This window comes from Rhinopithecus bieti, unplaced genomic scaffold (assembly GCF_001698545.2).
Source record: "Rhinopithecus bieti isolate Rb0 unplaced genomic scaffold, ASM169854v2 scaffold_10612, whole genome shotgun sequence".
Taxonomy (NCBI): domain Eukaryota; kingdom Metazoa; phylum Chordata; class Mammalia; order Primates; family Cercopithecidae; genus Rhinopithecus; species Rhinopithecus bieti.
The window spans coordinates 133313-158901 of record NW_016806990.1 but is presented as its reverse complement, the minus strand read 5'-3'; the positions used below and the strand labels follow the sequence as shown (position 1 = coordinate 158901).

The following is a 25589-nucleotide window of genomic DNA, read 5'->3' as shown; positions in this document are numbered from 1 at the left end:
ACATTAGGGGAACATTAGGAGAAACATGCTGGGAGGGAGGGGTGAGCAGACAGATATAGAGAAGTTATTTAAGTCAACATATTTCAAGCATAAATGTTGATGTTTGGAAAGGCAGGATTGAGACCACATGGTCCTTATATGTGTAGGGACTATATGATGCATCATCTGAACTGAAGCACGTTTGAGAATGAAAGGGCGTGCTCAGAAGACAGGCGGCCAGGACAACAAGCATTAACTAGGACTGTCCTAGCAAACTAAATGTGTGGTCACCCTGTGTATATGCAGGGGGCTTGAACTTGATTTCGAGAGCAGTGTTTTCCATTATGCATATTTAAAAATTTTACAGACAAGTTCCACCGTCAAATATACTCATAAAATACCAGGTAAAAGAAATTTATACATGTTTCTTTTCTGAACCACTTCTCAGTGCCTTTAATTTACAAATATGTTCTGTGAATCTTCAAGAATGTAATATAATATGTTTCCCAAACATTTCTTTGTAGACCAAGTCCCTGATTCCTTACTTCAACCCACATAATTCCCCGGCTCTCCCCAATTTAATCATTTTGGGGTTTTTTTCTTAAGATTTACAGTTCAGGGAATGCTGCAATCATGGAAATGGCATGAAGCCTGGAGCAAAATTCTCAGATTGGAGCTTCAAATATTCAGTGGTGGCTTTGACAATAATAAAGTTGAGTAGACCCAGGGATAGAAGATCCAACAAGGAGGCTATTGCAGTGGATCAGGATGTCAACTGTGAGGGACAGAGAGATGGGGGCACATATGAACAACACTTAGGAGGTAAAATTAGAAATGAAAATACCAGTCATCAGGAGGTAAAATTAGAAACAAATATACCAATCATCATGCTATAATGCTCCATGTAAGATTTCCATGGGATACCTGTTTATTACCTCCATGTTCAAAAGCTAGGGCAAAATCGATCCTGTACTTGGCATATGACTAGGCACTTGTGTGGTCTTAAACAGAAAACAAGTAGACTGTAGAGAGACATGGAAGGTGCTTAAAAATAAGGTACAACTGAACTAACTCTTGTTTATTAAGTATTAATTTAAACTTCCTTTTAATCTAGCACAGATTTTTAAAACTAGTTGTGGGTTTCCCATTGTATTATAAATAAAAAACAAACTTTCCTAAGTTAGCTTGTACTTCTCACCTACCAATAAGTCCCTATCTTGCTCTGTTCACCTTTTTGTGTCTTTTACTTCTTTGGCTTTCCCAGAAGATCATACAGTGGTCATGTAAAAAATATTTTTAGTTTAGTAACTATTAAATGAACCAGCAATTATCTCCTTCTATTCCCTGGAATTGCTATCCCAGACACTGGAGATACAGCAGTGGACAGTTCTCCATCCTACATGAGAGACATTACATAGGAGGTATTTATATTAATAAGGACACAACAAGAATGCAGATAACATTCCCCACTCAAGAACTTCTGGTTTCCTTCAAAATCTCTCCAAGAAGGCCCAAAGCTCCAAATTACTATTTCTGAAAATCCAAATTACAAGCCTTCAGTCACAGGTAACTTCTGCACATGGAAAGGATTTATTTGGGGAGATGTGACATTATCACTCATCAAATTAGGAGACTTTTAAAGCCCTACCAGGTTCAAGACACCTGGCTGAATTTAACTTGGTAGCAACCAGATTCACAGATGAAATATTATAAGTATCAGGAACTCTTTGTAATTCATTTATCCTAATGCTTCTAAATTTTGCAAGGTTGTCTAGACTATGTTTATTTTTTTCCATTTGAATACCAAAGGATGAAATATTATTCTTAAGTTTTCAAAAGACCCGGAAGGAATCCACTCATAACATATTTTAAAGCAAGAAATTGCAATAAGCCCAGGATGAGGGCTCAGACAGCTAAGTTTTGGTCCCAGCATAGTCAGTAACTATCAGGGCAACTTGAAGAGGCCACTTAATCTCAGGTTCTTCTGTAGTGCATTGTACCTTCCCCTCCCAGAGCCCAGAGTTCTATCAAAGATAATATGAATGGTATTTGGAAAGTGCACTAAACCTCACACGGATGTAAGATCCTTTCATGAGTTCCTTCAATGATTGAAATGTCTCTTCCTACGTTCACCAGCCACTTCCTAATTCTCAAGTACAATGCACTACTTTCAGTTCTTTATTTACTTGAACTTTCTGTGACAGGTGACATGATGGACCATTCCCTCTTTTTTCCCTTCATTATCTAGTTTGCCTTTTCCTGGTTTATTTCCTATCTTGTGGGTTACTCCTTTTCTGGGTTATTCTTTCTCTGTCCATCTCTCTTAAACAGATAACATTCCACACTTAGTGTTGGTGAGTTCCAACCAGAATTCTACACTGGGTTTTGCTTTTTTCCACCTAAGTGCATCTGGACTTTTGATATCACATATCCGGGTAATCATTTTAGAAAATAGTGTTTCCTTAATATAGGCAAAGGCCAAGCCAATCTATCTTCTAATTAATTTGGTGAGGGCTTTCTTTCATTTGTAGCAATTGATGCTTTTCATCTAACAATTACATTATATTTGCATATTTATCATTGGAACAGTCTCTGCTTGTTTTAAACCCTGTGAAAACTATGCCCTGCTTTTCAGGAATGCTTCGAATGACTTGTATGTACTAGAAAAACTTGTTTACTAAGTGAGGACCCAGAGATGACTCTTCACTTATTCCTTCATTGTTCCCGCTAGGATTGTGTATTCGCCTTTCCATTTTTCGATAGAGCTGTGAACGCGATCTACTGCAGTTAAAGCTTAGCAAACAAGATAGGCAGAAGCTAAGGGGCGGGGTGAAGACCCGCGTGCAAGAAGGCTGGCTTCACCAGATAAAGAAGACAACCGTCCTCCATTCTGTCCTCTGCTTTTTTGCACGCAGGCTAAGAGGCGTTCACCATCTCTACGTCAGGCTTCAAAGAACAGCTCCCTTGCAATTTTGCTGATACCCCCATTCCTTAGCTTGGAACCGGAGGGGCGGTGAGGGCCGCTGTCACTCAGCCCCGCGGACCAATAGTAAAGGGGTGAACCCCGCCTTCTTCCTTGAATTGTGCTGCGGGCATGCGCATTGGGCGTCCCCACGCCACCGCCCATCAGCTGAGAATTGCAGCTGAAGGCTCCAGGGTCGGTGGGTGACGGTGGTCGGAGGTGTAGGAGGGAGCCGCGGAGGTCCAGGTAAGAGGACCCTGGGGAGGGAGGTTCCCTGGCCGTGCGACAGGGAGGCGCAGTGCCCCTGCGGCGCTGCGCCTCCTTGTTTGTGCGCGTGGTCAGGTGGCCGCCGCCCTGCGCTCTGCAGCAGGCACTCGGTAGGTAAGGAAGGGCCGGACTGCCCCGGCTCCCGGAACGCCTGCGGCTCCCCACGCCCCCAGGCCGGGTGCAGGGGCGCGGCGCATTCCGCATTCCTGGAGCGCGCGGCTGTGGTTAGGCGGGCCTGGCCAGCTACGCACCCGCCGCTGTCCCCTGGGCAGCGCTCCCGAGGCGCACGGCGGGGCGGGCGCCAGACCCGGCTAGGGCCCAGCTCAGGAATCCAGACAGGAGCAAATGACCTCTTCCTCTTTTCAAGTCACGGATTGAAAAACACACTTTAAACTTTCCGAATATAGAGGAACTGAAAAATGTATGGCTGTAGCAGACAAACCGTATATGTTTGCTTATTCAGTGGCTCCTAGTATTTGTTTTTTTTGACTTGATGACTTTAACATACTTTCTTTGACATTCTTAGTATACACGTTTAATTTACATAAAAACCTTTAAACATACATAAAATATTTCTAGTATTTCCTCCACCTTGTTTTCTAGTTACTTACTTTCTTTAAATTCAGACAAAGAAAAAAAGTTGCATTTCTGATCAAATGCTGTGTGTTTTTTCCCACAAATTTCTCACATTTGCTTGGCTCTTATCTATATACGTTAATTTTTGTTTACCTCAGATCGTTGTATTCTGACTATAATTATATATAGTATATAAAACTTGCCCAGAATCTTGAAGAAAAGAAAGTAATTATGAAATGCTGTGTTATTTAATAATGTTGGAAGTGAACGTTTCTTCTGCAGGTTCTCTGAGCACGCCTGGGCAGAGGTGTTAAACTGTGTTTGTGATACGGCCGGGCCTTATAGGCCACTTTGAGAAGCTGGCCTCAGACTTGTGACTAGTTAAGAATTATGCTCTTAACTTCACAGTGTCTGCAGGGGTTAATATGATACCATATTAACTCATTAACGTCATCATTTTTCCTCAGATAGTTACTTATGTTTCTCTTGATAACAAAATCAATCCTCATTTTGATTATGACCCCAAGCTTTAAGTGCTGATGATTGAAAAGTAAATTATAGAAAATATCCACAGTAAGTCTGAGTACAGTTTGCTGTGATTCCATTTAATTTGCAAGTTTCGTGTGTGAAAGTGTGAAAAAAAAATAATCCTTGATATTGTGAACTAAAACCAAGTAGTACAAAAGTTCAGTGATGGAAGAGCTAAGGCCAAAGAATGCAGTTAATGTAGTTTGTGCAGAGGATACTTATGTAGACAGTTCCTGGAGCATTTAGTATGCACCAGGCACTGTAGATTACACAGAATGACAAGGTCATCTATCCCCTATTTATATTCCAGAAGTAGCTCCTGTTTGTATTCCAAAGGTGTAGGGATCAATAATAAACGTTTGTATTCCAGAGGTGTAGGGATCAATAATAAACAGTAACTAATTAGACTATTGAGTATTGTGAAGCAGTAAGTTAGATTGACAAAGAGTGGCCTGTGGTGAGTTCTCACTTTCAGATCAGAGTGGTCACAAAGATTTCTCTAGCATGTGATGAGGCCTTGCTGGGGAGAAGGAGCCAGTCACATGGAGATCATGGGAAGAGCCTTCTAGAAATAGGAAATGGCACCCAGCAAAGGCCCAAGGCAGCAAGGAGCCTGGGACCTTCGGGATCTGAAAGAAGGCACTGGAATTTTATGTTTTAGAAATGGTAATATTTACCCTCACGCTGGGTGTGTGTTCTTAGGAAGTGAGTACATTCATTCATTCTACAAATATTTGTTAAGCACTTATGATGTAGCCAGGCACTGAGAATAGTGCAATCTACAAAACAGACAAAAAAATGCTCACCCCCCACCCCTCAGAACTTATTTGGGGTAGAGGGTAGAGAGAAGTCCAGTTGTTTATGCTGATGTTAATAATTAAGAAAGCGAAATTGACCCCTTCTTTGCCCAGAGTAGATTTATAGAGCATGAGATATATGCTAAATGGAAATCTTAAGGATTCTACAGTATATCTGATTTTAACTGGGAGTAGTGTTTGATACTTTAAGATGACATTTTAACGTTCCCTTTGTTCATTCTTTTGTGTTCTTTAGAAGCAGTCTTGAGAAGACGCTCATCTGAGTGTTGCACTTTGATTCTCCCTTCCTGTTTTTCTCTTTATGGTGTTTGTATATCTTCATAGAAAGATGATTATCGCGATGTGGAGATTGGCACTGTGCAATAGCTCTTTCTGTGATAATGGACGTGGTCTGTGAATGAGCTGTCCAAGCTGCTGGCCACTAGGCACACAGAATTTTTGAACGTTTGAAAGGTGTCTAGTATGACCGAGGGACTGAATTTTTCATTTAACTTAATTTTAATTAATTTTAATTTTTTAAAACAAGAGCTACAATGTAATTTAAGTGATATACAATATAAAATGGTGTAAATTGTCACATCAAAAAATGAAATGTAGAGTAAAAGTGTAGTTTCTTACTGCAATTACCTTGTTAGCAGCTTATAAGATTTTTTTTGCTTTTGTTTTAATTGACAGATAATGATTATACATATTTGTGGGGTACATGTGATACCTCAGTAGATGTATACCATGTGTAATGATCAAATCAGGATAATTAGCATATCCATTACCTCAAACATTTAACATCTCTTTGTGTTAAGAGGATTCACAATTCATTCTTCTAGCTATTTGAAAATATGCAATAAATTGTAATTAATTATAGTCACCTTTTAGGGGTATAGAACACTAGACTTCATTCCTCCTAGCTAGCTGTATTTTGGTGTTAGTTAACCAACCTTTGGCTATCCCCCCTCCCGCCATCCTTCCCTGCTTCTAGTAACCACTATAATTTAAATTTTAACAGCCCATTTAGTTAGTGGCTACTCTATTAGTGCAGGTCTAGGTAATGAATTATATAATTATTATTCTGAGCAATGAAATAGGAATTCTGAGTGGGTTTTCAAAAGTATTCAACAAGAGTACTTTAGTGCATAGCTGCTCTGGGCTAGGTAATGGAGACTAATGTGGAAAAGCAGACATCTGAATCAGCACCCATTTAGCCTGTATGCAGAGATCATAAACTTTTAATCAATTTGTAGTTACCTATCCTATCTGTCTATGCATGTATTTATATATATATTTTTTAAAGACAACCATTTGGTTCCTTTCCTTTGTGTGTCTCATTATCAAAAGAGCCAACTGTTGTTGCCTTTTGGATACCACGTATTAGAAGAATAATAGAGAAAAGGAGTAAGCTATTCCTCTGTGTTACCTTGATCAACTCCTGTAGTTATCCCAAGCATGTTCCTTCATCTTGGGAGTGGGAATAGCAAAACTTCATATGGGGCTTGCAGAAAAGTGGTAAATTTGGTTTTTCTTTTTTCTTTCTTTTTTTGAGACGAGTCTCACTCTGTCGCCAGGCTGGAGTGCAGTGGTGTGATCTCGGCTTACTGCAACCTCCGCCTCCTGGGTTCAAGCGATTCTCCTGCCTCAGCCTCCTGAGTAGCTGGCGCTACAGGCGCATGCCACCACACCCAGTTAATTTTTGTATTTTTAGTAGAGACAGGATTTCACCATGTTGGCCAGGATGTTTTCGATCTCTTGACCTTGTGATCTGCCTACCTCGGCCTTCCAAAGTTCTGGGATTACAGGCGTGAGCCACCGCCCCAGCCCAAATTTGATTTTCTAACTGAGTGAGTTCATCTGCCCTCAATTTTGTTGTACGAGGAAGCAGTATGGTTTAGTGTTTAAAAAATGTCGGCTCTATGGTTATTTTCAAATTTTAGCTCCTTTGCTTAAGCAGATTATTTATTCTCATTATGCTTCAATTTCTTCATGTAAAAAAATCACATTAGTAATTATACCCACATCATAGGCTTATAATAATTAACTGAGAAAATAAATTTAAAAGTCATAAACACAATGCTTAGGAAATATAAGTCCTAGATGAGTGTTGGCCATTGTTAACTTTGTTTTATTTTACATATCTTTCTGTCTTTCGCAAATTGCTTTTCATTCTTCACTCGTGATTCCTGGCTGGATACAGTGGCTCAAACCTGTGATCACAGCACTTTGGGAGGCTGAGACAGGAGGGTCGCATGAGCCCAGGAGTTCAAGACCAGCCTGGGCATCAAAGTGAGACCCCCATCTCTATAAAAAAAATCAAAAAATTAGTGGGATGTGGTGGCAGGTGCCTGTGGTCCCAGCTACTCGGGATGCTGAGATGGGAGGATTGCCTGTGCCCGGAAGTCAGGGCTTTAGTGAGTTGTGATCACACCACTACACTCCAGCCTGGGTGCTCTTGTCTCAAAAAGCAATGACAACAACAGCAATGCCAAACAAAGAAAAAGTAAAACAAAACTTATGATTCCAGTCAATCTAAGTAGCACCACTTTGGGTAAATGAAGCCAGTTGCCAGTTGTCTCACCAGCAGGAACCTTCTCACGTTTAGTAGCTTGAGGAAAGTGATGAAGAAAATTGATTGTGTTTGTGACTAAGTGATTGATTTTCCAGAGAGGAAAAAAGGTGGCCTTGCAAGAAAACAGTGAGAAGACTTGGACTTCACTGGTGTGAGTTTTAGGGGTAAGGAAAATGCTGTAGAATACTGTCCTTGACTTGATAGAACTGTTTATGGGAGAGAGAGTAGGCCTCAGGTGTGGTTGCATGGTTTTTAGACAGGTGAGTTTCTGATGGTCTTGTGCTGATGTTGGTCCTGCAGCCGCAAGAACAGATCATAACTTTCCTCTGTGTAGGGTGGAAAAGCAATTGTCTCTGGATGTGCATTATCTCATTTTGATCCTGGCAATGGGCCCAAATGCTACGTGTCTTGCCCAAAGTAGAGGTTTCTTGTTGCTACTTCCATTGTGTGCTGCACAGGAAATGGCTGAGTTCTTGTAACTTCACAGACATGTAGACACGAGAGAAAGCCAAGGGTATGACTGGATACATGGATGTGCGACTCATTCAGGTATAGATTAAAATGGAACCATGTGTGTGGAGGAGCGTCCCCAGAGAGTACAGGAATAACAAACTGAACAATTTTTCACTCAATGTGTTTGTTCTGGCTTGTAAGCCAGTTTTTCCAGAGATCTACTTGATAGAGGGAAAGGAGAAAGGAAGATGTCATTGAACTAAGAGAAAATTGTCTTTATCCATACCTTGGAATATTGTTTGGCGATAACAAGGAATGAAGTACTGATATATGATACAGCACAGATGGACCTTGGAAGCATACTAAGAGAAAGAAGCTAGTCTGGAAGAACACATTGTGTGATTCCATTCCTATGAAATGTCCAGAATAGGCAAACCTATAAAGATACAAAAGTAGATTAGGAGTTGCCTTTGGCCAGTGAGGTTGGGGAGAAGTGGAGAGTGATTGCTAATGATTACAAACTTTCCTTTTAGAATAATAGAAATGTTCTAAAAGTAATGATTGTACAATGTTGCGAGTATATGAAAAACCACTGGATTGTGTTCTTCAAGTAGGTGTATTGTATTGCCATATCTCAATAAAGCCATTTTATGTATATAAATTTAAGGGGTGCACATGCGGTTTTGTTATGTGGATATATTGCATAGTGGTGAAGTCTGGGCTTTTAGTGTAACCATCGCCTGAATAATGTACATTGTACCCATTAAGTAGTTTCTCATCCCTCACCCTCCCATCCTTTTGAGTCTCCAGTGTCTTATTATTCCACACTCTGTCCATGTGTACACATTATTTAGCTTCCGCTTACAAGTGAGAACATGCAGCATTTGACTTTTTTCTGCATTTCATTTAAGATAATGGCCTCCAGTTCCATCTGTGTTGCTGCAAAAGATATAACTTCAGTCTTTTTTAAGGCTGAATAGTATTCCGTTGCATTTATATACACTACATTTTCTTTATCCTTTCAGGAATGTTAATAGACACCTGATGGGCACTTAGGTTGATTCCAAATCTTTGCTATTGTGAATAATGCTACAATAGGCATACAAGTGCAGGTATCTTTTTGGCATAATTTTTTTTTTTTTCTTTTGGGTAGATACCCAGTAATGAGGTTACTGAATCAACTATTAGTTCTATTTTTAGTTCTATGATGATTTGCCATGCTGTTCTCTATAGAGGTTGTAATACTTTACACTCTCACCAACAGTGTGTTCCTTTTTTTCTGCATCCTTACCAACATCTGTACTTGTTTGACTTTTTTTTTCTTTTTTCTTTTTTTCCTGCTCAAGATGTGTTTGTGGATGACTTTTTAATAGCCACTCTGACTGTTGTGAGATGATGTCTCATTGTGGTTTTAATTTGCATTTATCTGATGCTTATTGATGCTGCTTGGCCATTTGTATGTCTTCTTTTGAAAAATGTCTATTCATGGCTCTGGCCCCTTTTTAATGGGGTTATTTGTGGGTTTTTTTTTTTTTTTTTTTTTTTTTGTAGTTTGAGTTTCTTGTAAATTCTGGATATTAATCTCATTGGATGTATAGTTTGCAGATATTTTTCTCCCATTCTGCAGGTTGTCTGTTCATTCTGTTTATTATTTATTTTGCTGTGCAGAAGCTTTTTAGTTTAATTAAATCTCATTTGTCTATTTTTTGTTTTGTTGCCTGTGCTTTTGAGGTCTTAGTCATAAATTCTTTGCCTAAACCAATGTCCAGAAGAGTTTTCTCTAGATTTTCTTTTAGTATTTTAATCATTTTAGGTATTACTTTTAAGCCTTTAATCCATCTTGAGTTGATTGTTTTTTTTTATGTGATGACAGATAAGGGTCCAGTTTCACTCTTCCGCATGTGGTGATCCATTTTTCCCAGCACCATGTATTGAAAAGGGTGTCCTTTCCTCAGTGTATGTTTTTGTCAACTTTGCCAAAAGGATCAATTGACTGTAGCTGTGTGACTTGACTTCTGAGTTCTCTATTCCATTTCATTGTTCTGTGTGTCTGTTTTTATATGAATATCGTGCTGTTTTAGTTACTATACCCTTTTAGTATAATTTGAGGTCAGGTAATGTGATGCCTCCAGCTTTGTTCTTTTTGCTTAAAATTGTTTTGGCTATTCAAAACCTGTATTTGTTTTTTAAGTGACTTGGAGATACATTTAAAATTGCATGGTTTCAAGGATGTCCCGGATGGTGTTGGTGTCAATGAATCCCCATGTCTGCTCTTTTTCTGCCTGGGCCCAAGTCCAAGGCTACCTGGAAGGAAGTTTATTCCTGTCTCCCCACTGTAGTGGTCCAGCTGTCTGACTTTAGGTTTGAATTTATCCTTTTATGAAATTGCTTTTGGATCCACCTCTAGGATTTGGTGCGATCCAAAGAGCGCAGAATAGATCAACTGTACCTGAGAGGGAAATTGGAGAATATCTAAAAGCAGCCAGGGCTCTCAGGGTGGCCAGACACATTGAAAGTGCACCAGAGTTGCAGGCATGGAACCAGTACTGTTCTAACGGTCTCAACAGTACAGCTGTTGTGCTTCCTGCCAACACTGTCCCTTAGAGCGAAGACACATTTCACTGTGGCTTCTTCTCTCCCAGAAATCTTCTGTGACCTTAGTTCTATGTGGTAGCAAGCATGGATAGCCTTGGCATCAGAACCCTGGGACTGAATCCCACCTCCACCTGTGGGTGGGTTGGGTTGCCATTACTTAATCATAATAAGCCTGCTGTTTGCTCATCATTAAAACAAGAATAATGCCACTTAATTTAAGGAGGAGGTTGTGAAAATTAGTCTATGTGAAATACTTTTCATGTCGCAAATGTGTGAGAAATGTTAGGCCATTCATCTCTTTCCCTTTCTGTTGTTTCCCCCTTGTCCCGGCTGTGACTCATCTGATTCAGGGTTGACCAGGAACCTTGCCTTCCTTTAGTAAATACCATACTGCGTGTGGCCTTTCCATGTGCTCTGGGTCTCTCCACCCCAGCCTTTGTGTCCTTGCCTTTGTTGTTCTGCATACTGGTCATAACCAAGCATCCAGATCTTATGTTTCTGTTTCATAAATTCTTTCTAGACGAGGGTGATGGTCGTTTTTTCTTTTTGTAGCCCCTCTCATTTTAGCCTAGCATGTGATCTTTTATGGATTTGTGGGTTTTTTTGTTGGTTTGCATTATTAACTGTATCCTTCCTCCTAAATGACAAACTTGATTTAAGCAGATACTGTGTCAGTGTGTTTTGTTTGTTTTGTTTTGTTTTGTTTGTACCTCCTAAGCGCTTAGTTTAATGCTGGGCATGTAGCAGGCTCTTAGTAGAGAGCTGGCTTACAAATTGACCACTAACAACTTTGCGGTATTCCAGTGCATATTCATGGAAAAGATGGAGTGGCAGTAGTTGAAATTCTTTGCTGTGCACAGTTCAGTATGCAGGGACATTCCTTTTCAACCTTCTTTCCAAACCCTGATTGGAGTGGTGTGGATTGAAGAGGTAGAGAATGTCATCTCACCTGCCTCCAGTGGCAATATCTCAGTGTCTCTTCCATTCTGAGATGCTGGCTGCTGAAAGGGGAGAGTCATTCGTTCTCCTTCCTCTGTCAGGAAGGTTTGATAAACATTTTATATGACATTTGCTTCTCAGTAGTTGGCTCTGCTATTTCAAATTTAACCTTTTCCATGAGAATTAGAGCCCTATTAACCATACATTCCTGAGCAAGTCCTGTGTGTTTGTTAAATTAGATATTGAGGTTGGTGCAAAAGTAATCGCCATTTTTACCGTTACTTTTAATGGCAAAAACCACGATTAAAAGTAATGGTAAAAACCGTGATTACTTTTGCACCAACCTAATACAGTGAAATTTCTGGGGATAGCCTGGAGTCTGTGTTCCATTTAATCAATGTTTAAATGCCTGTTTGTGCTAAGAGTTGTTTTTAATATTGGAGAAAGATAAATAGCATGTGGGCCCTGCCTTATAATTGTTTGGGGTTTAGTTAAGGAAAAAATATGTAAACAACTAAAATTATATACAGGAAAGGGATTTAGTAATTTTTCTTTAAGAGATCAAAGACGTTTTCAAAGGGAATATGCAATTTAAACCTTATTTTAATTGTTTGATGTGTTTAACATAACTCTGTCCTTTGAAGTCCAGTTTTTTTAATAGACATGAGAGTTTTGCTATTTGATATGTCACTTTGCCAGATTTCAACTCTATTAGATTAATCAAGTTTGTCCTTGTAACCTCACAGTTTGTTAATTTGGAAAATGTAAGCCAGTAACTTAAAAAATATAATTGTGTGCCTTTTATATTATTTAGGTGACTGCTTAGAAAACTGTACAGCCTACCAACATCTGATGAAATTAGCGAATAAGCACATCAGCCATGTCTTACACTCCAGGAGTTGGTGGTGACCCCGCCCAACTGGCCCAGAGGATCTCTTCCAACATCCAGAAGATCACACAATGTTGTGAGTTGAGATTTAAACGGTCTTCACTGTTTGTATCCACTCTTAACTGAACTTGGTGGAGGTTCATAAAAGGACAACTCTGAGAGAGGGAGGAACATTCCTCTAACAACAAGTTTTAAAGGACTCACACTCTTTAGAATGAATGCAAGAGAATTATATTTGAGATAACACTTACTGCATTTTTCCATAGGAAGTCAGGGCCAGGCACATAATACATTATTTCATTAAATAAAATAAAGATTTAAAAGGATAATGGATTCTTATATCTGCTTTAAAGCTATCTGGTTCTAGATGAGATGATGAGACCTGATGACTCAGTCTCATAGGTTTGGAACCAGGTAGCACTACCAAGGGCTTAAGGAACATAAAGCTTATTAAAAGTAAAATCTAACTGGATGTGGGTTAGGTTAATCTTACGACAGGCAAGTATGTGGTACCTTATTAAGGAGCAAGAAGAACTAAGGAGGGGAAGTTTTAGTCTATTGAGGAAGATATTATAGAAAATCAGACCTGCGTTCCACACAAATTACTCTTTGCTATACTTGTCAGAGATAGAATACCAGTAGACTGATGCAGTGTGACACTTCATTCAGAACTATTCATCGTCAGGATATGTATTAAAAAAAAAATCATTATAGCAGATTGGAGCAGGTAAGTTTTTTTTTTTTTTTTGACCTTTGTTTTTTGTTTCTAAATTATGACTAATCAGGTGCATCCAGTCATCTTCCTCTCAGTGTTTGGCCCTCGGGGCATTACCTGAACTCTCATCCTTCAGAGTATGTTAGTACAGTTTTATTCTTCAGCCTACTCCCTTACAAGGCTATTCTTTTTTACAGAATGTTAACACATGGCAGAAATAATGTTTTCAAATGACCATACTGTGTTTCTTTACCTAATCATTAACTCCCCAACAGCTGTTCCTCTACCTGAATGATTTAAATGAGATGCCAGTGTGTTTTAGGAGCAAAGAGAATAAAACTAGACTCTAAAAAGGTGCTGCTGTGTACAATGGTATAAAATAACCCTTATTCTGATTTGGGAGATTTCTGGGTTTTTTACCTATTCCTGGAAGAACAAGAAAGTGCACAGTGCCAGGCACCGTGTTGTGCGCAGCAGGGAATATAGGAACGGTACACTGAGAACTGCTGCAGTTTGTCACAGGCCACCAGCATTGGCTCTGCTTTGCTCCTCTGGCATCAGATCTGTTCTGATGGTGGCCACAGAAGAGCCTCTTTTCTTATCTTTTCTTTTCTTTCTTTCTTTTTTTAATGGCTCCCTTGCTGCTGGTTAGAAATAGCACTGATCTGCCCCAAGTGTATCTGGCTACCTGTGCAAAAATTAAGGAAGTTTATAATTCTAATTACATATGTGGAAAATTAGGACCTTTATGCAAGAAAGGAGGCCAAGAGGCCTTCCTCCAAAGAATAGAATAAGCATCCTGTGTTGGGAAAGCTAAACAGTGTCAGGAATTGAGGATGAGGAATGACTGTCCTGTACCGAGATTGTTGAAGTAGCAAGCAGTAGGTAGTATGAAAGATACTTGGATTGAAGATTGTGTGTGAACGTGAACTGGAAGGAGAAAAGCGTCGACTTAAATCAGGCCATGTTCCCTAAGAAGGAGATCAGTTGATTCAGTGGATGAGAAGTGACAAACTGGGCCAGAGTCGAATATTTATGGCACAGTTGGTAGCTTAGTGTGTGAATACATTCGGGGCAGTCTTGGAGCATGTGAAGGACTGGCGATGATACTCCACAGTCTGTGTGAAGAGCTGTTAAGACTGGGACTGTTCATGCAGGTGAAGGTACAGTTACCGTCTCCAGATATTTGAATCACTGTCATGTGTGAAACAGAAGCCATATGTTCTGCATGAACGTAGGAGCCTCCACAAATGTACAGAAGCTACAGGTAGTCAGATTTCAACTTGAGAAGGAGGAAGCGCTTTTGAATAATCCAGGTTGTTAAGGGAGAATTGCCTCCCTCAGGAGGAATAAGATTCCTTATCAGTGACCAGAAAAAGGATGGTCAGATATTTCTCAGATTTGTTAATAAGAATTTTAAACATAGGAATAATGGTTCAGACTAAGAGGGTTTTAATTTTGATATTGTGTTGGGATTCATTCCACAAATAATTTTGGGGGCACATAGTACTTGCTAGATTTTGTTCCAAACTGTAGGAATGTAGCAGTAAACAATCTATAAGGTCCTATTCTCATTGTAGTTTACAGTGTAGTAAGGAGAAATAATGAGCAACTTAATTTTCTATAAAGAAAGTACAGTGAAAGTGAGGTGAGAGCAAGTGACCGGAGAAGCTGCCTTTACTTTAGATGGTCTTTGAGGATGAAGAGGGACTGGTAGTGAGAAGATTCAGAGAAAGGGCGTTTCAGACCGAAGGAATAACTAGTATTAAAAATTCAAAAGCAGACCTGGGCTTGAAATACTCAGAAAATAAGGAAAAGGGAAAAAGCCTACGTGGCTGAAGCACAGCATCTGGGGTAAGAGTGCCGGGAGATGAAACCAGAGGAATCTGGTAGGTCAGCTGGGGCCTTGCAGGTCGTTCAGGGAGTTTAGATTTCATTTTAAGAGGCAGTGGAAATCACTGGAGGCATTTAAGCAGGGGAGAAACATAATCAGATCTACATTGTGAAAAAATTACTTTGGCTGCTGCTTAGAAAATAGACATTGGGGGAATAGCAGGGAGGTATGCTGGTCATCATAGAGGTCTGGGGAGAGAGATGCTGGCTTGCACCAGGGTGATGGCAGTGGGGATGGAGAGAAGCAATGAGTGCATTTTGGAGGTAGAGCCAGTGGGACTTGCTGATGCATGTGGGTAGGGATGGTAGAGAAAGGAAGGAGTTAAAGATGACTCCATAGTTTTTGCATTGAGCAACCAACTAGTTGGTGGCAAGTGTGTACTGAGATGGGAGGGACTACAGTTCAGGACAAGTAGGGGAGAGTTTTGTTTTGACTAAGTATATTTTGAGATATCATTTAGATATCTAAGTGGAGATATCAAGCATCTACTTTAGATACAGGAATTTGGAAGTGAGAGTGTCGTCAGAGTATAAATGGTATTTAACACCATGGGTGTAAAGTAATCACGTGAGAGTGAGTAAAGAGAAGAGGCCTGGAACATTAAAAAATGTTGAAATCAGGAAAGTAGCATGAAGAATCTAAGGAGTGACCTGTGAGGTAAGATAAAAATCAAGATGTGGTAGATTTCTAGAAATTAAACAAAGAATGTTTCAAGAATGAGTGGGGCATTATCTGTCTCTAACGCTGCTGAGAGACTAAGATAAAAGCAGATAATTGGATTTGGTAAACTGGTGACTTTGAACATAATGTTCTCATAGCCATATTGCAAGTGTAGATGGAGGAAGGGAAGGAGAAGCACCCACTGTTTCCATTTTAAAGAGACTTTCCAGATTTCCTCCTCACCTCTGCTTATGTAATTGATCATGTGGCTACACCTAGCTGCCAGAGAGGCTGAAAACATCTTAAGATGCAAGATTTCAGTGTGCTCACTAAAATTGTGGATTATTCTATTTGAGAAAGAAGGATGAGAGAATCAATATTTGGTAGGCAACTAGCAGACTCTGCCATGAAAGTAGGAAGAGGATCAAAGAAAGGGTTCCGTTTTACACTGCAACAGGGAAATTCTCGTAAGAGTATAATTGCAAAGGAAATGTTCTGAAAGTGAGAGGGCATGGGAATGGACCACTAGAAAGTGGTTCACATTTCATCCACTGTATAGAGGCGAGGCTACGTGTAGAACAGATGGAAACGTGGTGGGCAAACATAGATTTCCTGTTTGAGTGGTCTGTTCTTAAATGAAATGGGAAACAAGGTCATCAGATAGAGAATGGGAGGGAAAGAAGGGGGTTTAGCACATGTGTTGAGTATACATTTAAGATTTGGGGCAACGAATTTAGTGAAACCAGTCATCACTGTACTTTTTCTAATTTTGAGATTCAATGTCTAAATGAAGGGGAGTTTAGATTAGATAAAATATTGTTAAAAATCTAACTACTGTCAAGAATGTGTACTGATAAGGGCTATGCAGAAATCACGTGGAAGTGAAAGGCAGAAGTGTGAAATTTCAGTTCACTTTTTTCCCCATTTGGTAATGCTAATAATACTGGGTGCGACTGAATAAAATGATACTTTGCACTGCATTTAGGTTCTCTTCACACTACATTTGCAGCTTTTGAAATTGTGTCAGTACAATTATCTGGTATTACAAAAGAAACCTAAAGAGAAGATGCTGTAAGGTAACCTGTAATTAGAATATGAGCAGCATCTGTTAAACTAAAGCTAAAGTCTTCTTGAGTGTCGTGGTGGGAAAGTTTATTTTCACATTAGTTTTGATGAAATAAATAAACACATAAAATATTAAGTTATATGGTTTAGTTTATACCAAAAAAAAGAAAATGGCAGTCAAAAATATTTTAAACCATTTTTTGTTAAAGATCATCTGTAGTCTTTTGAATTTGTTTCACTAGTAAAGCATTTAAACCATATTATAATGATAGAGTTTATATTAAGCATACAATATTTGAATATTGTAAATGCTTACATGTAAAATAGATTAGAAATGTAATTGTATTAAAATAATAAAACTGTTAAATAGTTATAACAAACTATGACTTTATTACAGGTTCTGTAGACAGTTTAAAATGATTAAGAAAATATTTTTGTCCTATGAGAGAAAGTACTGACTCCATAACAGCCAGCAAGGCCTTCGTGCCACGCACGCTCTGTCTTTTGGCCATGGCATAGACAGTATTCTCTGTTGCTGGCCTAGCATGCCATCCAGTCTTTTTCAACCCGAGGCTCCAGGCAACCATTCCAAGTAGACTGGAGTTGGCAGGCAAACAAAACTGTTTGTTTAGCTCTTCACAGGTCTAGAAGATCATCATGCCTCTTAGAAATGCTTAGATTTAGTTTTCAAACTTTGGATTGAGATGTTCAAAAGTGACATTTTTATTAGCAACATCTATGCCCATTTACCTTCTATCATTTCTCCATATTTTCTGTCAGACATACTCCTAGCTGTGATGTATAGTGTAAGGATAAGCAAGCCTTTGTGGGTTTACCTGTATGATAGGCTTGGTCGTCATATAGGTATAAGGTACCTATCATAAAGGTAAACCCAGAGTAGGCATTTTCACAGGGGCGATTCATCCTTCCCCAAACATAAACAATGTAGAAAAATATCTTGAGAACACACAGAGAAACTCAGGTTTTAAAAAGCAGCAGAATCAATATATCAAAATACATCACATAAGTAAACATGGGCTTGTTTTTTCAGACTTTTAAAAAATGGAAGTATAATGTATACACTGAGTACTAGACAAATTATTTGTGTATAGCTCAATGAATTCTCTATCATACTACCACAAATGTCAAGAAATAGGACATTAGTTAACCCCCTAAAACCCTTCTTGTGCTTACACCCCTCCATGCCCTTCAGAGATAACCAGTGTCCTGACTGTTAGCATCATTGACTAATTTTCCTTTTCTTAGTCTAATAGAATGAATAATCAAGTAGAATTATTTTTGTTGGGCTTCTTTCATTATGTTTGTGGAATTCATCCATGTAGCTGCAGGTCATTTGTTTTCATTACTGTATAGTATTCCACATTTAAACATACCACACTTTATTCTTTCTACTGTTTGTAGTGTTTCCATTTTTTAATTTTGTTTTTATTTTTTGCTAGGATGAACAGTGCTTCCCTGAACATTGTTATATATTCTTTTGGTGCATGTATGTGCAGGAATTGGGTTACTGGCTGATAGGATATGTGTATGTTCAGCTTTTGTGAAGTGGTTGTACCAGATATGAGTACAGCCAGTGTATCAGAGATTTTGCTGCTCAAAGTCCTTGCCAACATTTGATATTTACAGCTTTTTATTCATTTTAGTCATAGGTTTCTCATGATTTGCTTTTGCAATTCTCTGATTAGAATCAGAGTTTTTAGAATGTAGCAGAGTTAAAGAAATCAGTGAGATGATAGGAAACATTTCTAATCAGGCAAGCTGTATGTGATTGCATGTACATTTCCTGAAATCATACAAATAGCGGTGTAAGCAGTATAAGACCTTGAGTAAGCTCTGGAGCCTTCCAGGACATGGTTTTCTCATGTGTATTTTCTGTGGGCTAGATTATGGTCTCTTCAAACTTTAGCAGGCAATAATTCTAACCAAAATTTTTTAAGAGTCCCGAAACTCTTCTAACAGATACAAAATTATTCTGTGTTGTTAAGAGGCCAATTGCCATTTCTGAATCCATAATTCATGCTCATAAAAACCCATAATAGAAGAGGCCATCACACTCAAGACTAGCTAGAGTTCCACCAAGGCTTATGTATTATTTTTAAGTGTTAGGAGATGGTAAAGTTGGGGCACAGAGGTTTGAATCCTGTCAGAATTAATTTTGTATTGAAGGAAATTGGTGAATAGAAATGAGAATAGCTGACTGTGAAACATAGTCCTTGACATAAAAATTCCCCTAACCCCTAAGTAACATAGTAAGCCTTTCCACTTGTGCTAATGTGAATTCTTGCATATGAGTATTTCTTTTTAAAATAATAACCTGAAAGAGGAAGATGTAGTGTGACTAAAGTTGGAAAGTGAATAAAACAGATATATTGGAAACATAAAATCTACTCATCCGAGTGTATGAGTATAGAAGTTTCTGCTAAAATATGCGTCATGTATCACATGGGCTTGTGTATGTGTGTTTTTTCCAGAAAATTTGGAAAGACAGAACCTTCTAGGGGCACATAAAGTATGAACGTAAGCTTATAAGTGCTTAAGAGAAGGTGACTGAAAAATATTTTTGTTGAATCTTCACTTGTTTCATTTTTAATCATATCTCTCCTACAGATCACAGACTTCAGTTTCAAATTGAAACAGATGCTGTTGGTTTCTCTGTGTCGTAATTAGCTTCCCATGCTGCGAGTGTACGTTTCAAAATTGTTTATTAAGAATTGGTGCATGCCTCCTGTCCCCATAAGGTTCTTATGACTTTGAGATGAAATTAAAAGTCTATATAAAAGTGTGAGCCCTTTTGTTACTTTTGAGAATGATCACAGTTCTTTTAATTAGTTAGGGTCTGGTGAAGGGGACACTTGTTTTGCATTTTAACCCATGACTGCACAAAAGGGAAGCTAATATTATCAGCTTTTTTTTTTTTTGGGCCAGGGAAAATATTTTTTTAAAAAAGGAGCTCCAGTCCTGAGAAATTAATAAACTTATTGGAACCGTATATTTACTCAGGAATTAAGAATGTTTCCTTTTTTTCAGGGTAGTCTGTTGGTGGGATGAAAAGGCAGTTTATTTGAGGAAGAAGAGTTGAAAATTGTCCCTTCCCCTTCCTAAAATGCTGTTTGAGCTATTTATGTCTAAGATCGCACATCTGAAAATATGTGGTGGGTGGTTTTTTTTCCCTGCCTTGGAGGAGAAAACTTCAGTAGTTTTATTTCATTGTGATTTTCTTCATGCCTAACATGCTGACATAAAGCAGAGATAGATGTGAAGGTTAATATCTTATCCAAGGAAATTTTAACAGTATGACAACTTTTCTTCTCTTCAGTGACTTTTCCTGTATGACTGAACATGGTGTTTATGGCCAGATATGAGTGAATTCTTTGTTTTATGAACTAAATCTTTAAGATGTGGCTCCAGGATGCTTCAGGGAGCTTTATCCCTCACTCTCCTATCTGTGAACCATACACATGCTTCTGCCCTGAACATGAACTTTCTTACCCTTGGTTCCAACCCCAAACCACAGTAGTGGGTGTCTTCATTCCCCGTATTCAGTATAAGTGTAAATCTTAGTGATTCTGCTGGTCAAATCTGTGTCTCTCCATCTCTGCCATTATCACATATGCTCAAGCTGCTGCTATTTCTTTGAATGACTGCAGTCTCCAAATTCTTCTCCTCACTTCCATTCCCGCCTATTTCAGTCTTCTCCAAATAGTTGCCAAGGTAAACTTGTAAAACTATAAATCAAATCATGTCATCCTATAGCTTGAAAGGCAACAGTTACTTCTGTGGCTTTTATAATCAGATATAAATCCCCACCATGCCCCACAATATCCCCAAGATCTGATCCCTGCCCCTACTTGTCAACTACCACTCTGTCCCATGGTGCTGCTCTGCTGCTCCACATTCCACCAGGTAGATCTTCTTTCTGCTTAGTGAACAGTCAGCTCATCCTCACCTCAGGGCCTTTGCACTTGCTCTTCTTCTGCTTCAGACATCTTCCCAGATCTGCGTGTAACTGGTTCCTTTCTGGCATTCAGGTCTCAGGGCCCAAAGCTCACTTCCTTAGCAATGTCTTCCTTGCCTTATTGTTTTGCTTCCTCCAGTCATTCTTTGTCTCATTAACCTGTTTTGTTTTTATAATGCCTTTTATCAGTAAATTAAAGTACTGTTAGTGTTTACTTATTTTTTGACTTTCCTGCTAAAATCTTGGCCCCCAGAGATAAAGAGCTTAATATATCTTGGCTACAAAAGTATTTACACATAATTTTATTCTTTCATTTTTTTAATGAAATTGAGATCACACTATACAGGTTTTTTGGTGCTTACTTTTTTTTCTCTTCTTATTGGTTGCTTACTTTTTTATGTGGTTATGCCATGCATCATTTAATTAATTCTCCATTAACAGACGTTTTGTCCTAGGTGTATATGTTTAAAAACCTGAGAACTTAACCATTTGTGTTGCCTCCACAAATGACTCCTCTGAGTTCTCTGTAGATAAAGTGTCATGGTGACCATGTGATAAAAATCCCCATATGTCTGTTTTGATACTACATTTGTTTAAGAATTTCTATAATAATTATTAGTTTTTTTCCAACATAATCTATGCTCAGTAATTGTGTGACAGGGTAGCTTCTCTTTGATTACACGTATTCGTTAGTTGTGTAGTGGCCTCTCAACTGCCCTGTGAGGCTATCCCTCTGTACATTTTGGTTGATTTGGTGCTGAAGTAGGAATCAAACAGTATGAGTTAGGCTTGGCATTTAGTTTTGGTTTCCTGTAGTGATTTTGGCAATCATCACCCTCGTCAGTTTGATCCCTTTTTGTTGTTTTGACCAATTACTGAACAGTGTTTTTATTAAACAGTGTATTAGTCCATTCTCACGTTGCTAATAAAGACATACCTGAGATTAGGTAGCTTATAAAGAAAAAGAGGTTTAATGGAGTCACATTTCCACGTGGGTGAGGAGGCCTCACAATCATGGCGTAAGACGAAGGAAGAGCATAGGGACTTCTTACATGGCCGCGGGCAAGAGAGGACTTGTGCAGGGGAACTCCCCTTTATAAATCCATCAGATCTCATGAGACTTATTCACTATCATGAGAACAGCGCAGGAAAGACCTGCCCTCATGATCCAGTTACCTCCCACTGGGTCCCTCTCACAACATGTGGGAATTGTGGGAGCTACAGTTCAAGATGTGGTTTGGGTGGGGACACAGCCAAACCATGTCAAACAGTGATTGCCCTTTATACTTAATCCAAACTGGGGGTTTTTTTTTTTAAAGCAATTATTAATTTGTTTGGCTATTAGTTGTTTAGGAAAAACTAAAAGTCATACAAGGTATCATTCTGCAAGTCTTGGTACATTTATTTTTCCTACTCTTCTTTCTCATTATAGTATCATTATCATGATCATTATTTGAAGTTATGTATTAATGATATTGAGTGTGGCCACCCACTTCTTTAATATAGTTTGCCTTTTATTCCATATAAAGTCAAAGAAAATGCCCACAGACATTACCAAGATCCCATCCTAGTCTCCTGCTTGGCAGCCTTCAACAAATATCCAGCCAAGGCCTGCTTATTTGTGAATACCCAGTTCACTGCCTTGCTGCTGGGCATGGGAGGAGAGTAGGGCAGGGTGGCCCAAGTACATCCAGTGATTTTAGTTGTATGGTATTTCCTATATACCCTGCTTTGTTCAGTAATCTCTTTCTGGAAGATATATAAGCTAGTATTTTAAACTATTTTTAATTGTTTACTCTGTGCCTTGTATTAGGTATCTTTTATTCCTTTCTTTGTGCGTTGTTTTTGATTTTCCAGTCACCCTGGTCAGGTGAGAAAATTTAGGTTTGGAGTGGTTGTCACTTGCTCAAGTTTGTACAGCTGTTAGGTGGCAAGGCTGGTATTTGAGCCCAGGAGAGTCTGGTGCATGTAACACGGTGCATTTGGATCATGCTGTATATTTTACCAGGGTGTTACTTGTGCATTTATGTTCATTCCCTGCATGAGTATTTATTAAACACCTATGACGTGCTAGGGACTGTCTGGATGCTAAAGCTTTGTCAGTGAATAAAATAAAAATATCTGCCTTTATGGAGTGAATCTTTAGTGAGAGAAGACAGACATAAAATAAATAAATAAGTAAATTATGTAATATGTCAGAAGGAGATGTTAAGTGTTACGAAAAGGAACAATGACAAAAAACATACCGGCAAGGATCCACCGTGCTGGAGAGGGGTTTGCATTTGACAAATAGGGTGCATGGGGAGTCGGGATGGACCGTACTGAGGAGTTCCTCATTGAGCACATGTTTGAAGGAAGGAAGGGAATGTGTCCCATAGTATCTAGGGAAAGAGTATTTTAGATGGGGAAATAGCGTGTCCATGGGCCGTCAGATGTAAGCACCCCTGGCCTTCAGAGGAATGGAGAGGAGGAAGGAGAGAGAGTTGGGACCAGGTCAGGTAGGGCCTTGCAGGCTGGTGTAAGGACTTTTACTCTGGGTGGAGCCAGGGTTGCGGGGAGAGGAGTGCAGTGCTGGTGCAGAGGCAGTGCAATGTTGGACTCAACCAGAGTTTTAGATTTTGTCAAGTGGTTAAGAAGGGAGAGAGGGGCTTAAGATACATGCAAGAGTCTGGATATGATGACTGACTCCAGAGTTTAAAGTTGGGTAGGGAGTGGGTGAAGACATTGGAGGTGAGGAAACATGGCAAAGTGGCAGGATCAATGGATGGCAGGTTGGAGTTGGGGCCAGGAGAGTGAGCTGGACATGCAGGTGATTTGTAAGTAGATTGCCTGAAACCAAGATTATGGAAGAGTGACAGTTCCTGGTGATGAGAAGGTGTTTGATGGGATCTTGGAGTGTGTGGCTCAGGGAGGTTGGAGGACAGGATCATTTCAATGGGAGACATGTGCAAAGAATGGAGGCCAGCCAGGATGGTGGAAGGATCGTCAACCTGTGGATTGAAATCACAAAAAAATTAAGACAGGAGTCATATTGCACAGAATGGCGGTGAGCCAGGAACTACAACCAATGAAGAGTGAGGGGTGGCCCGAGGAACCAAAAATGACTAACCCTGCAGTGGGTGGTGATCATGGGGACTGATGTGTTCTGTGTGTCTGTCTGTTGTTGTGCTCCTTTTCATGGGGCCTTTATTTTTGAATTTGTCCTTCTTTTCTGAGTTCCTCCAGTCTCTAGTTTGTCAGTGCATGCATGTTATCTGGCCATCTCTGAGGAGTTCTCTTGTGATCTTCCTTTAAACTGTGATTGCTTCATTGAGTTTTGTTTTGTTTTTTTTTTTTTAAATCCTGTGGGTATTTTGGGGTATAATTTTTACCATATTCACTTTGTGGCAACATGTTTTCCTGCTGCGAGTTTTCTTAGGGAGTTTTACTGTTCTTTTCCACATTTTAAAATAGTCTTTTGTGTGGTTACTCTCCCCATTTTTTTTTGTTTTTCAATGGAATGAGTTTGATTTTCCTGGCAGATTACAGTGGAGGGAGAGGGAAGTGCCTGTTTCTCTGCTCAAGGGCTCCATTCTCTGCTGTGCTGTGCTGTGCTGCCCTGACAGGACTGTTTTTTCCTCCTCTGCCTCTCAGCACCTAGCCTGGTGTAGGAGGGCTTCCTGCTCCATCCCTGATGTCATCCCAATCACTGCATCAGCCCCAAGATGCACAGACACCCCTTTCCAAGGTGTTCCCCTGGTTTTTGAGAAGGGTCGGCAGCCCACGGCCTCCTGAATCTGTTCTGTGTCTCCTTTTCCCACTTCCAGCACAGTCCCAGGTGCTTCTCAGCCCTGCTTCTGCCCATTGCCAGCTCCGGGTGGGATCAGCTCTTCTGATGATTTGCTGGTGACAGTGTGGAGCTCTGCAACCCCAGTTATTCTCCGCCGCACCCATACGGCTTCCTGCTCAGGACCTACTATTTTCTGTTGCTTTTGGCCATATTTACATGTTTTTGAGAATTTGACCGTATTTACACATTTTGTGTTAATTTCTCTGAAATGTAATTTTTGTGGCTTTTCTCCCTGCTCCCCCATTCTGTAATATGCCTTGAGGAGGGAAGAAGGAGGAATATTCAGAAACATGCTTCTACTGTGTTTCTATAAGAAGCAGAAATCGATTTTCAGTGTTTTAGATACAGCTGCCAGCATGTGTTGGCAGTTAGAACTGATCAGAAATGACTGAAGTAAAAGGTTTGGGAATCACTGCCTGTAAACTAGAGGGGAACTCGTGACAAGAGTTCAGATGCTTTTGCAGCAGTCGGAGAATTATTGGGCCCTTGAGTGGATGACAGGAAGGAAGCTCATCATGATGGGCAAAAGATGTGTCAGCGGGGTTGGGGAACTGCACGGCACAGGGCCTCACCACTGCCCAGTCCTGACCTGTTTGCTTCTTACACAAATCATATTTTCATGGAACTGTTGTTGCTTCTGATTCCAGACTACCTCAGAGCAGGTAAACTGAGCAGGTCCATGTGAAAAGTGTTAGGGTGAGTAAGTTTGCTGAAAGACCCAGCAACTTTTACAACCCAGAACTTGTAATGTTCCAGCCATCTAGAAGTCCAAATTATTGTTTACATACAATTTTAGATGACTTGTTTTTGTGCTTTATTTTTAAGAACTGTGCCCTCAGATTTAACCCTTTATTAATCTACAGTAGCTTTAAAATGCCCCAAATTTC

General features: G+C 39.6%; 1 protein-coding gene across 1 annotated transcript in view; it reads left to right on the top strand.

Annotated features, from left to right (window-relative positions):
- The first annotated feature begins 2994 nt into the window (after positions 1-2994).
- Positions 2995-25589, top strand: part of STX7 (syntaxin 7) — a 54861-nt gene continuing 32266 nt past the window's right edge. The window contains exons 1-2 of the mRNA XM_017879591.1: positions 2995-3187; positions 12489-12639. Of these exons, the coding sequence (XP_017735080.1) occupies positions 12555-12639 (85 nt within the window). The 5' untranslated portion in view covers positions 2995-3187; positions 12489-12554. The remainder of the gene's footprint in view (positions 3188-12488; positions 12640-25589) is intronic.